This window comes from Ammospiza nelsoni, chromosome 4 (assembly GCF_027579445.1).
Source record: "Ammospiza nelsoni isolate bAmmNel1 chromosome 4, bAmmNel1.pri, whole genome shotgun sequence".
Classification (NCBI taxonomy): Eukaryota; Metazoa; Chordata; class Aves; order Passeriformes; family Passerellidae; genus Ammospiza; species Ammospiza nelsoni.
In genome coordinates this window covers 18758742-18772055 of record NC_080636.1, presented here as the reverse complement: position 1 = coordinate 18772055, position 13314 = coordinate 18758742, and the positions used below count along the sequence as shown (strand labels likewise).

General features: G+C 39.9%; 1 protein-coding gene across 2 annotated transcripts in view; it reads left to right on the top strand.

Annotated features, from left to right (window-relative positions):
• AFAP1 (actin filament associated protein 1) overlaps positions 1-13314 on the top strand; it is a 115012-nt gene that overhangs the window by 78590 nt on the left and 23108 nt on the right. For both annotated transcript variants that reach the window (XM_059469936.1, XM_059469935.1), the window contains exons 7-9: positions 7845-7937; positions 9422-9506; positions 13119-13268. In XM_059469936.1, the coding sequence (XP_059325919.1) occupies positions 7845-7937; positions 9422-9506; positions 13119-13268 (328 nt within the window). The remainder of the gene's footprint in view (positions 1-7844; positions 7938-9421; positions 9507-13118; positions 13269-13314) is intronic.

Sequence of the window (13314 nt, the reverse complement as noted above, 5' to 3'; positions counted from 1 at the left end):
TTATTTTTTTAAATTGTATATAAAGCATCCCCACACAGGCAGACAGAGCAGTACTAGATTTTTCCATGTCCCAGATGCATTCCTGCTGCTTCAAATTGAGAAGAAAAAGAGGGATTTTGTGCAGTTGCATGTTCACACAGTTGTGTATTCTGTGTGTCTGCAAAGCATTTGGAGACAGTCTGACAGCACTTTATTTAGCTCCTTCATGCTGCAAAGCTCTCTATTCATGAAATCTTTCAAGTACATGGCACTGTACTCAACTTCCAAGTCCTCAGTGCTGCTTCAGCCCTTTGCTTCTGCAGTACAGATCCTTTCCCACAGCTAACCAGAAAAGATCTGTGCAGCTCTTGCAACAGCTCCAGTGTTTTCCAAAAAAAGTACGGCCTTTGGAGAAATAAAATAAGCATTGCTTTCTGTGCTTTTTAAAATACACCAAAATTTAAGGAATTTTAAAAATTATGTAAGCAATTATGTTTGGATCATTGAAGCCTTACTCAAAATTAGCTTCTGAAAATCATGTGTGGCTTTGTGTAGGACATTCTTGCACTATGAAAGAGGTCACTGCTCTAAATCTTGGGAGATTTTAGCTTTCCCAGCCTGTCAGTCAGAGAGCCAGGATCCCTCCCAGTGCTCTGTCCCTTACATGTGATTTCTATAGTTAATAAAATGGAAAGATCCAGAGACTGACAATGAGAAAGAACTCTGCAACCACATTTTTAGAGCATAATATGCCTTCCTGGTCAAAGATACTGCACCAGTGTTTGCCACTTGAGGCAGATTATCACCCAGGAGCAATGGGTTCTCATGAAATCAAATGTAAACTGTCACATTAAAGCTTTACAGTTCATCCTAAAAAGCTCAAAATGTTTTTGGAGACCAGATTGTCCTTTGAAAGCTAAACCAGTTCTTTTTCCAGTTCATGTATATAATCAGTACAGAATATGTTTAAGTAAATAATTTTAAAATATATATTGGAAGACAAATTCTAAATCAATGTAGAATACTTCAGACTTTTTTTTTTTTGTAAAGATGACACCAAAAAAGCCCCAACTGATAAACATAGTGCAAATTGCAGTCTAGACTGGAAACCACAAAGGGAGTTTCAGATTTACCAGCTAACAAATACTTGATGAAAACAGATAGCTGATGTCACCAAAGAGCCTGTCAGGATTTCAGAGGAAGGAGCAAAGCTAGTATAAATGCAGGCTAGAGCTGAGATCATCTCAGTAATATGGTGGGCAACAAAAAGTGATGGAATTTTCCAGACTGGAGTCCTAAAATGTTCCCACAAAAATGTACAAGAAAAAAATGAGTGCAGTTACACACTCTGACCCAAAAATTATCTTTTTCCATGCGTGCTTGAGTGTATGTGCATCTGTGCATTTTGTGGTCAAGTGAGGTCTGAAATTTTCCTGTTTGTCTCAGCACATCCAATAGACTGGTAAAACTACACTTATTTGTCAGCATCCCTGGGAAATGCTGCATTAAAAATAAAAGGACTGGTAAGACCATGACCTTACAAGAAGCTGCTTGTTCAGTGGCTTCGTTTGTACAAATGAATGTACTCTGTGTGCAGAGCCCTCAGACCAGGCCACAGAAAACTGCCCTCAGTATTAGAAATACATGGAAGCCAAAGAAATTGAGGTAACTTGTTGTAGAAGGCTGGTAGAAGAAGGAAGTGGTCACAGTGACTGATCCCAACGCCTTCTCTTCCTCCTAACATTCCTCCTGTAAAAATGTATTTCTGATTTATCGTGCATGAGGTGTAATCTGTCATTCGGAGTACTGGCCTTGATTTTCATTTTTCCCTAACATTAGGCACCCTTAGTTAACTTCTCTTCATTTTCTGGTGCTCTGCCACTGTGCAGCAATCTCTCCAGCTGAGGGTCTGTAACTGAGCAGTGAATCTTCCAGCCACAGGGACATTGCTTCATCTATCGTTTTGACAATGCTCAGCCAGTTCTGAACTTGTCATAATAAGGAGGATATTTTGCCCTGAAGAGAGAATAAAATCATGGTTGGGACTGTATCCAGTCATCCAGAGGCTCTGCAGCATTCCTTGTAGGGCTGTTTAGCTGGTTCACCTACCCAGTTTTTCTCTCTGATTTACTGCGTGTTTTCTCTTATGAAAGTCTATGAAAACATCTCTTTTTTCCACTGTCCTGAGTTTAGTGAAGTTAATCAAGTAACTTCTGACCCACTGTCTTTATGTGGACAATTTTACTGAAGAGTAAACTACTGACAGAGCTGTTCTTTAGCCAGTTTATATCAGCAGAAAATTGGGCTTGTAACTGTAAACACTGTGTGGCTGCTTTTGCTTTCTATGGGAATTTCCAGCTAGAGATCTTCAGCACTTCAAGCATTTCTTTCTTGGCTTATGTAATAACTCCCCAAAGAGGAGTTATTATATAAGTTATTATCTCCATTCTGTAGCTGAGTAGAATCAAGTGCTGAATGGTCAAGCCTTAAAATGGACAAAAAAAAGTGGTTTTGGGGATGCATACTTGGTACTAGTGATTTCCATGCAGTGTTTGTTAATTTGTCATTAACTTAAAGGATGTACTGTGACCCACAGCAGTCAGGCCAGGTTCTTTCTCTACTGCCCATCATCACCAGCAGCAAAGGCTGTGCAAACTAAATGAGACCTCCCAGGAATTGCACCCCTGTTGTCTCAATCAGATGGTTTAAAATACCTCAGTTCAAGTCACAGCAAGGTCAGTCAGTGAGTTTGCATAAGAGCTCTTTAGGGCCTCACCTGCAGAGGGGACAGACCAAACTTCACGTGGGAGTTTTGACCAGTCTGCAGGACTCTGCCAGTGGGCAGAGCTGGAGGATCCCAGCTTGGCTCTGAGCCAGAGTCTGTGTGTGTGTGACCAGCACCATGGAAAACAATACATAATTTAAAAGAACCAGATGTATATGTAAATTTAAAAAGCTCCAACCAAACCACCCACGAGTACAGAACCACAAACATCCTATTTACTTGTCTTCTCAGTGATAATTTTTCTTTGGTGTTTCCTGGCTAAAATCACAAATGCAAGCTGTCACAGTCAGAGCAGAACCCAGGAGGGCTGAGACTTTTCACCACTACATATTATTCCTCCTCTCTCCTACTCACAGCTTTGGATGGAGAATCATTGAAATCACACCTAGCTCAGACTCTTGGCCTAAAGTGCCATGTGCATCACCTCAGCACCCAGGCTGGGGATGCAGCACAGGGCACCTCTGCCTCCTGCCACCCTCCCCAGCCTCTGGGGAGTGCCTCCTCCCTGGGCTCTGCCTGATCCAGCAGCCATAAATGGCAGTGGGCTTCATGGCAGTAATGCAGGAGAAATGATACAGGGCTTGTCTTGGTTGAGTAGGTCAGAAAAGTGTTTCTAAGGGGATGCACAGGCACTAAGGGCAGGCTTATTGACTGCTAGGCTGCCACAATCTCATCCTCACTTTGCTCAGACAAATGGCAGTAAGGCAGAAAGATTAATCTTTCCAGGCTAAGGGATACCTGAGAATAATATTTTCCAATACAGAAGGTAAAGGGGGTTTCTTTTTGAGACTTAAAGCATGTTATTCCCTGTGAGGGGAATAATTTCTGCCTTTCCAGCCTAAGATTTTCCTCTATGTGAACTCCTCGGGGCATTTCTTCTCTGCAAAACACTAACAGGAGTTCTGCTGCTCTCCTAAGGAGGAGAGTATTGACGCTAACATATGAAACAGTCCACAAGAAGGAGAAAATGAGGATTTAGTCATGCCAAAAGGACAGAGAGTCCCAGAAAGTCAGTACTCTTCCAGCAGTGAAAAAGGAGTGTTTCAGGAATGGGAAATACTGACTTACAGCTGGAGCCAAACCCTTTTCCCTGTGCTGTGTTGTACTTAAGCAGATTTCAGCTTTGCCACATTCCTATTTCCAGAGTTAAGTGGCAGAGCCAAGGGACACAGCCCATCCCATTCCCAGCAATTCCAGTATTTGTGAAACATGTGGGCAGAGGGGGACAAGCGGGTGGGTGGGTGGGTGGCTGGATTTTTACCCTGATTACATAAAGTAAAGCAAATGTGCAGCTCACAGCTCAGGCTGTGAGCTTTCTGTCTTGAGCTTGATTATATTAAAAGTGTGAGCTTCTCATGGGAGTTCCCTGAGAGCACAGGATGATACAAATGCTGTAATCACATCCCTGTGGTAGGGAGGCTGTAGCTTGAGCTCATCCATGGTATCCATCAGGAGTGACGTCTGCAGGCTCTTAAGCACAGGACAACTTTGAGTCTTATTCCTTAACAGGTCCCAAAGGGATCAGCCATAAGGAACTATCTACAAATGTACTTTTACTCAGAATTTGTTTGGTTTCTGTGTGGCAGGGACTGGCTGACAAGCAGCTGGCTTTCTGGTTTTACTACAGAGCCACTGCTTTTTTATCTGGAGCTTGGAACTTTAAAGTAGCCAGAAGAATCTAATTTACTTTTTCTGATTTCACATGTAGAATAAATGTCAGGCAAGTATTTTGCCTCCACTCCTGGTGTGTCTTTTAAAATAAGATACAAGAATTACAGAAATGTGTAGGTGTATGCAGATATGAACTTTTTTATAGTAAATATTAGTGCTTCTGTAGTACGATAGTTTTAAAGAAAAAAATATTCCAGACACACCAGTGGCAGAAATTCCACTGACTTCACCCATGGCTCAGGGCAGGGAATCTTTCCAGCTTCCTACCTACAAATATTTCTCCTCTGTGCCTTATGTCACTGCGCTCAATGCTGTACTCTGACTTATATCCTGATCCACCTGGGGATTCAAGGTCTGAAGCCCAAGTCTGATTAGGAGCAGCTAATGCAGCTAGGGCTGTTTGACCTGGAGAAAAGGAGGTTCAGGGGAGACCTTTGTGTTCTCTGCAGCTGTAGCCAGGTGGGGATCAGTCTCTTCTTCCAGGTAACGTGACAGGAAAGGAGAACATGATCTCCAGTCTCACCAGAGCAGGTTTAGTTTGGATATTAGGAAAAATTTCTTCACTGAAAGGAGCAGGCTGCCAAGGAAAGTGGTAGAGTCAGTCCCTGGAGATATTTAAAATACTGTGTACATGTGGTACTTAGGGACATGGTTTAGTGCTGCATTTGGCACTGATGGATTAACAGTTGGACTCTGTCTTAGGGGTCTTTTCCAACTAAATGAGTCTATAATTCTATAAATAAGGAATAATAATACAGGTCAGGTTGCCGAAGCTTTTTCCAGGTCTGCTAATCGTAATATTGTAATGGTAATTGTGGTACTTCAGATTCTTGCTATGGAATAACAAAATATTATTTTAAATGCATTTGGTTTTGAGGCTGTCCAAAGAAATACAGTATCTTCAGTTTTCTGATTACATTTGCTCATAGATTTTAAATATTTGAATAGATAGTCTGTTTATGATGTCAGTTTGATTTACCTGGCAGATCACACTGTGTGTGTGTACATGTAATGTACAAAGGCATTTGTGGTGAAAAAAAGGGAGTTATTTCCTTTCCCTAATGTGTGAGAAAATTTAAGCTAATAATGGAATATTTGCCATTATAAGGTATTCTCAGTGCACCCTTCCACATGATGCCATTTTATTAAAAATAACACTTTTGGGGATTCCTTTTTTTCCCCCTTTCTGTTTTTGGATCTACTGAGATATATTTATTCTTATTTTTAGGCATTTAGTTGCAGTGGATAAAAATTTGCTGAACTTACTCACTCATTCCTCACTCTCACTCACAATTACTTTTTAATGAAAATAGTAATCTTTTGTTTTCATATGGCTCCAGAAGATGGAACATAGAAAAACCTGACAAAAACTTTTCAGCCTTATGATTGAAATTATGCAAGTTGGCAATACTGGTGGAATGTTTTATCCTTCAAATTTTGAGCTGAAGCTATATGCATGTGAAAACCAGATTTTTAATGGCAGCTATCTGCAAACCTAATTACAGAGAGTGCATCCAGGCAACCGTAATATATTAAAGACATTTCATCCTGGTAAGGTGGAGGAGAATGAATTTTGTGCTGTGCATTAAACATAATTATAGTGCACATAGAAGGTGATGAGCAAGTCTTTGCCAGTGAACCTTTAGAACCCAAATGAAGTGTTGGACCCTTGAGTATGCATTTACTTTAGATCCTGCCACCACCTGCCTTTTGACAACGTGTCATTTTTTTAAATCAAAATTTAATTACAGCCCAATTAAGCACTTCAGCTTCTCCTTAAATATGTGGGGTATGATAAGAACCGGATTTACTTGAGTGCATGACTTAGCACATACTATTGAGTTAGTGCTGCCAAATCATTTCCCTCTGTTCTGTCTGTAACTCCCATTACAATCTGCCTTTGCCAAAATTAACTAACTGTGTGGTGTGAGCAGATGCTGAAAACATAAGCCATTGAATCAGGGTCATGCAGGAGACAGAAATGAATGTTCCCAGAAACTGTACAGTCACATTTCCCTCGGAAGAAAATGACAGTGTATTTACACCATACTTAGCACCAGTGATTGATTAAAAAAAAACAGACACATGAAAAAATCTTATGATTTTGGGGAGTTCAGGGCTTTTCTTAACTCTGAGATGCTCTCTCTGCTGCAGATACATCTACATTTTGTGTTACAAAGGACACCAAGTGCCATGAAATGCTGATCTTGTTTCTGGAACAAAATGTAGGGTAGGTCAGACAGTCAGGAAAGGATGCTGAAGTGTTTTGACATTTTAGCTCAGAAATAAAAATGTAGGTACATCTCCCAGCTTTGCTTAGGTTTTTTGTGCGTCATTGACATCATTCTTTTGTTCCTGGGTTCTTCCTCTGTAAAATGGGGTTTTGGTGCTCTTCCTTTCTTTATGGTGTATAATGCTTGTAATTTGTGATGTGCTCCTGAGTTAGCATAAGGGTCTTTGTAAGTCTGTAATAATTTGATTTGTTTCAGCTTCACCCTTAAAGGGAGCTTAAGTGCTGGGAAAGGACTGTTTGGTGCCATCCTTTGCTTTTTAGTAGTTTCCTCATCAAAATTGTTCAGTTTAAAACTCAGCATGAGCTGGGATTGAGAGCCTGTTCTCATCAGCACAAGCAGTTTCAGGATGATAATGGGCTGGTGATAACTTCACAAGAGATAAGACCCTTAGCTTTGGCCATGGGGAATCATCAAGCATCTTTATCATTGTGTATTTTTACATTTATGTAATTTGAGGTCTTTAAGTTCTTCAAATTCCATCAAAATATCAGCAAATTCCCACTTCAAGATTTTTCTTTAACTTTTTAGAATAGAAAGTGCCATTTCCATTTGCTACAAACATATTTACAATTACTTTGACCTTTAACTCTTGAGTTAATGTGCAAATCTAATACAAAAATGCCTCAAAATACCACTGTGCAATATTAACCCTAAGCTTATCAGCACTTCATTAGTTTTCTGATAGCAAAAAAAGAGCATCTGTGAAGTGTGTTATATAAAACTCCTGTCTATTGGCTTGAGGTACCTTGGATTCCATTTTCTCATCATTGTAATGAAATTAGTTTGGTGGTGTCAGCTGAGTTCATATAGCAGAATTAGCTCATGGAAATCAGCAGTGCTATTGGTTTCTTCACTTAGGAGAGCCTTGGAGCTTAGTCTGCTTAGAAACTGAAACCTTCCACCTCTAGACTTCATGTCTCCTTCAGGTCATATATGAGATGACTTAGGGAGGGAGCATGGAGAAGTTGTTGTGGTGTCAGCCTGCCTGACACCTGCCAGCCTAGTAAATGTCTGTGTGGTTCTCCTTCCCATCTCTTTTCACATCCATATATAATTTCTAATCTCTCTGATTTGTATTTTATCAATAATTAATAAGTTTTGCCTTGTCTCCTAAGGTTATAAAAGATGTGTGCAGCAACTGCACGGGAGCTGTAGACTCTGATGGGCCGTTGTCTAGTTCTCCAGTACACAAAGTGGAGCTGGAAAAGGTAAAGTTATCAAAATTAAGAATGCAAAATTTCCTTTGATTACTCAAAGAGACACTGGAAGTAAATCCTTGCTGCCTTGTGTTGCTGTTTCAGGCACACAGAGCCTGTGTTGGTCTGTTTGGATATGTGCACACATCCTGCAGAGCTGAGGTTTCTGCCATGTCAGTTTGTTTGGCCATGAGCAGGGAGCAGCCTGGCTTGGGTCCAGCTTCTCCTCAGCCACAGCAGGGTGCAGATTAATGGGTCTGGTACACGTGCTGAGATGCAGAGATGGTCTCCAACAAATGCAGACAGCAAGCAGGGGTGTCACTCTTGAGGAAGAATGGATGAAGATTATACCAGGGTTTTAAGGGAAAGTCTCTTATTTTGGGGATTTGAGTCCTTGAAGAGCTCCCTGGGCATGCTGAGCTCGCTGTTTTGGCAGACTCCTCCAAGCATTCATGTCTCAGTGGAGAAACTTGGCTACTCACATGTGGTACTTGGCTACTGCACTGCCTTGACTCAGCAGGGTGTAAGAGCAGGAATTAGGGAAGTGAGCAGCTTTGCAGGGAATGATTGGTGCATTACCAGCACCAGTTTAAGCCCCTGCTCCACTGAGGCATCCAGGTGAGCCAATCTCTCTGCAGCCCCTGCTTAAAAATCCCCCTGACAGAGGCTTCATCACGCAGTTCCTGATGGCAAGTGCCACCCCTGTGGCGTGCATGTAATGTACAGAAGTGCCTCACTGCCTGTGGTGTTGTTGCTTTGGTCCTGAGAACTTTTCCAGGACAGCCAGATGCTGTTGTCTTTGTATGTTTGCACACATCTGCACAGTATTGACAAAGCAACTTAAAATGTTAAAAAATATGTTCTTTTTTTCTAAAATACACGCCATGAAAAGGTGCAGTTTATCTGGTCATCCATTCTTTTTTGTGGTGTTCTGCACATATGCTTCATAGCTTCCCCACTTCTGAGTAATGTGATCATCAAAACTGTGCTGTCATAAGCTCTGTCTACTTGAACCCAAACTTCATGCATAACCATTACAGAATAATCAGTGCTAAAAATTTATTTTAAAAGCCTTTCTTACACATATTTAAAGTACTGGAGGACCTTGTAGGAATGCATTATTTTCCAATAAGTTATAATTGCAATTCCAGGTGTGAAACATTTTTAAAGATACTTTAAAAATGCTTTTACCCTACTCATAGCTGATACATGTAATTCTTTATTGCAACATTTGGAGCCTAGAAATACATATGGTGAATTATGAATATTTCACTGATTTTTAATACACTTTCAAATATATACTATTTTATTGTTTCTGTGATTTTTTAAAACCTCTAAAACTGAAGGTTTTGCTATCTCCTAATTCTCTTCCAAGTGAATGAGAGCTTGAAAGTGTGTTTTATTTCATAGTGAGTCTATTTTTGAAGGAATTAATGACATTTGATTTTTATGAAGGTGCAAACACTGTATGTCAGCTGATCTCTTTGCCCCTGCAGAAGTTGTCATTTGAGAGACCAAGCTCAGATGGGGAAGGTGCTGTGGAGAATGGCATCACTACTGTGTGCAATGGTAAAGAGCAAGGTATGTCTGGTGTAAGTGATGTGTGCTGAGAGAAAGGGGAATACCTCACTTTGATCTTTGCAAAAAAGTAAAGTTTTTGAATGGTTTTATTAGGATTCAGTTTAACTTGAAAGCTGAGCTATGTCAAGGAGGATTCCTTCAATTTTGGCAGCATTTGATGTTATTGGACTGGTAAAATCAATATAATTAGTATAAGGAAACTGAATATAGAAATTTTGATTTGGCCTTTTCTGTGTTCAAAAGTACTGGTTTTCAGAGCTTGGGTGACCACTCTAGGCAAATAACAGATTTTTTAGTAACTGTATAGTGACACTATAAGTAGTGGTGTAAAGTTTCTAAGCAAAAAAGCAATCATTAAATAGTAGAAGGAGAGAGCCATGCATATATATATATATATATATATATATATATATATATATATATATATAATTTTTAATATATGTTTGTGTGTGCACAGATACCTTCATATATAAATTATCATATTACATATTATTATTTATATAAAAACATATATAGTCATGCAGTATTAGTGAGCTTTTGAGTACATATCTATAATTTTGCATATGCTACTTTGGAGCCGTGCATTTTCTGTAGTCCTTATAAACCAACAAAGGTAAACCCCAAGTCCAGAGGGAGTTCTGGCCAAGTTATTTCTAATACACTCAACTCTTATGCTCTATTCCCCATCCCCTTCCCTCCTCTACAAAGCAGAAGAAATTCTGTGCCTTTATTCTGTTAGATAAAGCATTTTCCTGCTGCTGTTAGTGAAGGTAACTTGAGCTGCAGAGAGCACAATGTCAATACTGGCCTTGGTGCCAGCACTGTCTCACCTTTTGATCTTGTCCCTTATCTCCTGCCTGGCTCATTTTCCAGCATTTCCTGGCCATATCTCTGAACAGTATGGGACAATGTCATGGTTGCTGGTTTCCTGAAAGTCATGGTACATTTTTACTTTTTTTTTTTTTTTTTCACATTTTAAAATCTTCTGTTAAGCTTTCCTAAAACTCTGAAACCTGTGGAGAATCATCTGTGACCCAAAACCTGTGTTGGTCACGATGTCCAGAAACACCAGGTGGCCCACGTACCCTGCAGAAGGTGTGGTGAAAAGCAACCCAGCTTAGGTGCCTCAAGGAGGGTCATTTAAAGTACCAGTGGCTTCTGAAAATTGACTTTCAATACATGGTAGGAGAAATTAGGGGCATTAATGACTGCAAGAAGACTGAAGTGTGCTTGGTGAAGTTATGCCATGCCTTTTTAAAATGGATAGGAAGTGTTTAAGGGAGTAGATGGGAAGGGAGGTTTCAGTGAATGATCATCTCCAGCTGGCACCAGCCACCAGCCTCTGCTCTGCTCCAAACCAGCTGCTTGCTTTGCTGTGGGGAAGGAAGTGAGAATAAAAGGCTTTTGTGAAAAAAATCACTGGCAATTGGGCAATTAGTATATTCTTTAGACTCAAAAAGATTAAGTCATCAAGGCCTTATTTCTGCTGCCTCTCAGTTCTGCAGGGAAAAAAAAAGTCAGCAATGTGAAGGGAAGACAGGACAGGAAAACAAACACTAGAATGGGCTTATTCCACTGTCTGTTCATGCTTGTGGGAATGATTCCTTTTGGCTTCTGTCTCAGAGAAATGAGATTTTCTGTCTGGCTTTTTTCAATGCTTTTCATGTACCCCTCAACAGCCAGAGTCAGCTTTTGGCTGCTCTTGTGTGGGATGGAAACCTGTGTGAGGGCAGGTGCTGTGCCCCCCAGCGTGACAGTGGTCACAGGGGTTCTTGGATGAGGGAAGAGGCGAGACTGTTGACTCCATATTTCAGAAGGCTATTTTATTATATATATATTACATTATAACTATGCTAAAGAATAGAAGGAAAAGCTTCATCTCAGAAGGCTAGCTAAGCTAACAATAGAAAAGCCAAAAAGAATGATAACAAAAGCCAGCTGTCTCGGACTCTGTCTGAGATAGCTCGGCCTTGATTGGCCATTAATTATAAACATCCAAGATGGACCAATCAAAACTCCACCTGTTGCATTCCACAGCAGCAGATAACCAGTGTTTACATTTTGTCTCTGAGGCCTCTTAGCTTCTCAGAAGGGAAAAAATCCTAAGGAAAGATTTTCATAAAAAGATGTCTGCGACACCCCAGAAAAGGGTTCATGACCTGATGGGAAGGGTGACCTTCCTCCCTCCAACAAGGGAGCCTCATGCATGTTTAGAGAGCACAGTTGTTAGCACCCTTCCCTTGAAACAGATAATTAGACCTGGATGTGTTGGGGTGGGCTGGGGGGCAGCACTTGCAGAGCTGCCTTTCCCCCTCAGCACTGGCAGATTTGTGCAGTCTTGGCCACAGATACAATTTCTAAATAATGTTCCATGATTGCTAACAATTAAACTAAATGATAAATTATCCCATGGTGAGTCCCAAACTGCTTCTCTATTTGCCATGAATTCTTCTTCTCAGCCCATCAGTTCATACACTCATTTCTCATGTGAACATTTTGTCCAATTTTTCCCTCAGTTTGTGCAAGTCCATAACCACTAAGTGTTCCCTAATGCAAAAGGAATTGGTATGTTGGGGATAAAGATAGAACAGCTCAATTAGTAACTATTTAAAATTAATTGTTCATTAAAATCACACATGAGGGCAAGTTGATGGAATTTTTGCTGCCCTGTCAGTTAGCAGAGACTTTTGCTCTGTTGCCAGAATCCAGTTTATGCCACTGAATGCAGTTTTTGAAGCTAATTTTGTTTGTTCTGTTTTTGCAAAGAAAATCTTGGTTTTTTTTCTGAATCTGTTTAGTCTTAGAAACTCTTCTTTAAAAAAAAAATTGGATTTAAATCAGGTAGGCACTTCTAAACACCATATCCATAGTCCTTGCCATATTGCACCCAGCAGCTGAACCTGCTTCAGTTCTCAGAGTGGTAATATTCCTATTATCAAATGAAGATAGTGGAAGCATAGACTGGATGTTAGCAAAATACCTCTTTTAAGCACAGCTTTTTCTTTCCAATGGTCACATAAATGGCCAACTATAGCTATTGAATATTCATACTGATCCCACTAATTTCTTATCAGTTAATTCATAAGTCTTGTCTTTCTAAAATGTCCATTGTGATAAGATCTCTTAATCTAATTGTTCACAGAAGTCATTTTGCTAAGCAAGCATATTCTGTCTTTTTTTGTGTACCTAATTATTGAAATATTTTGAGAAAAATGTTTAGGAACATTGAAGAAAACACTGAGGAAGTGTCTGACTGGATTTTTATTGCTGTGTATATGAGCTAAATTTATATACAGGTACTTCAGTCATACTCCTAAATTAGATGATGACTGCTGTGGAAAGAGACCTGAAGCTTGATTAGATTAAATAAAGTTGGAAGATTGATTTTTGTTTGTATTATCCTTCAGAATGCCGTGATTTTTATAACACAGAGGTTACTGGGTAATATAGTGTTTGTCTCATTGAAATCTGCAACTTTGGTGCAATTGTTTGTCTTTGCTCTTCCTTATGTCTTGCATAGGATTTTTTTGTCTGAACTTCTGTTTTTATTCAGGTTCTCTTCTTGATTGGTGTACACACACTACTAAATACACACTTCTGCTTTCTTAATAGTGAAGAGGAAAAAAAGTTCGAAAACTGAAGCCAAGGGCACTGTGACTAAAGTAACAGGGAAAAAAATAACAAAGATCATTGGTTTAGGAAAGAAAAAGCCATCAACAGATGAACAGACCTCATCAGCTGAAGAAGATGTTCCAACATGTGGTAAGTGGTTTTTTTTCCTTGAGTCTTAAATGCACGTTGCTATTAA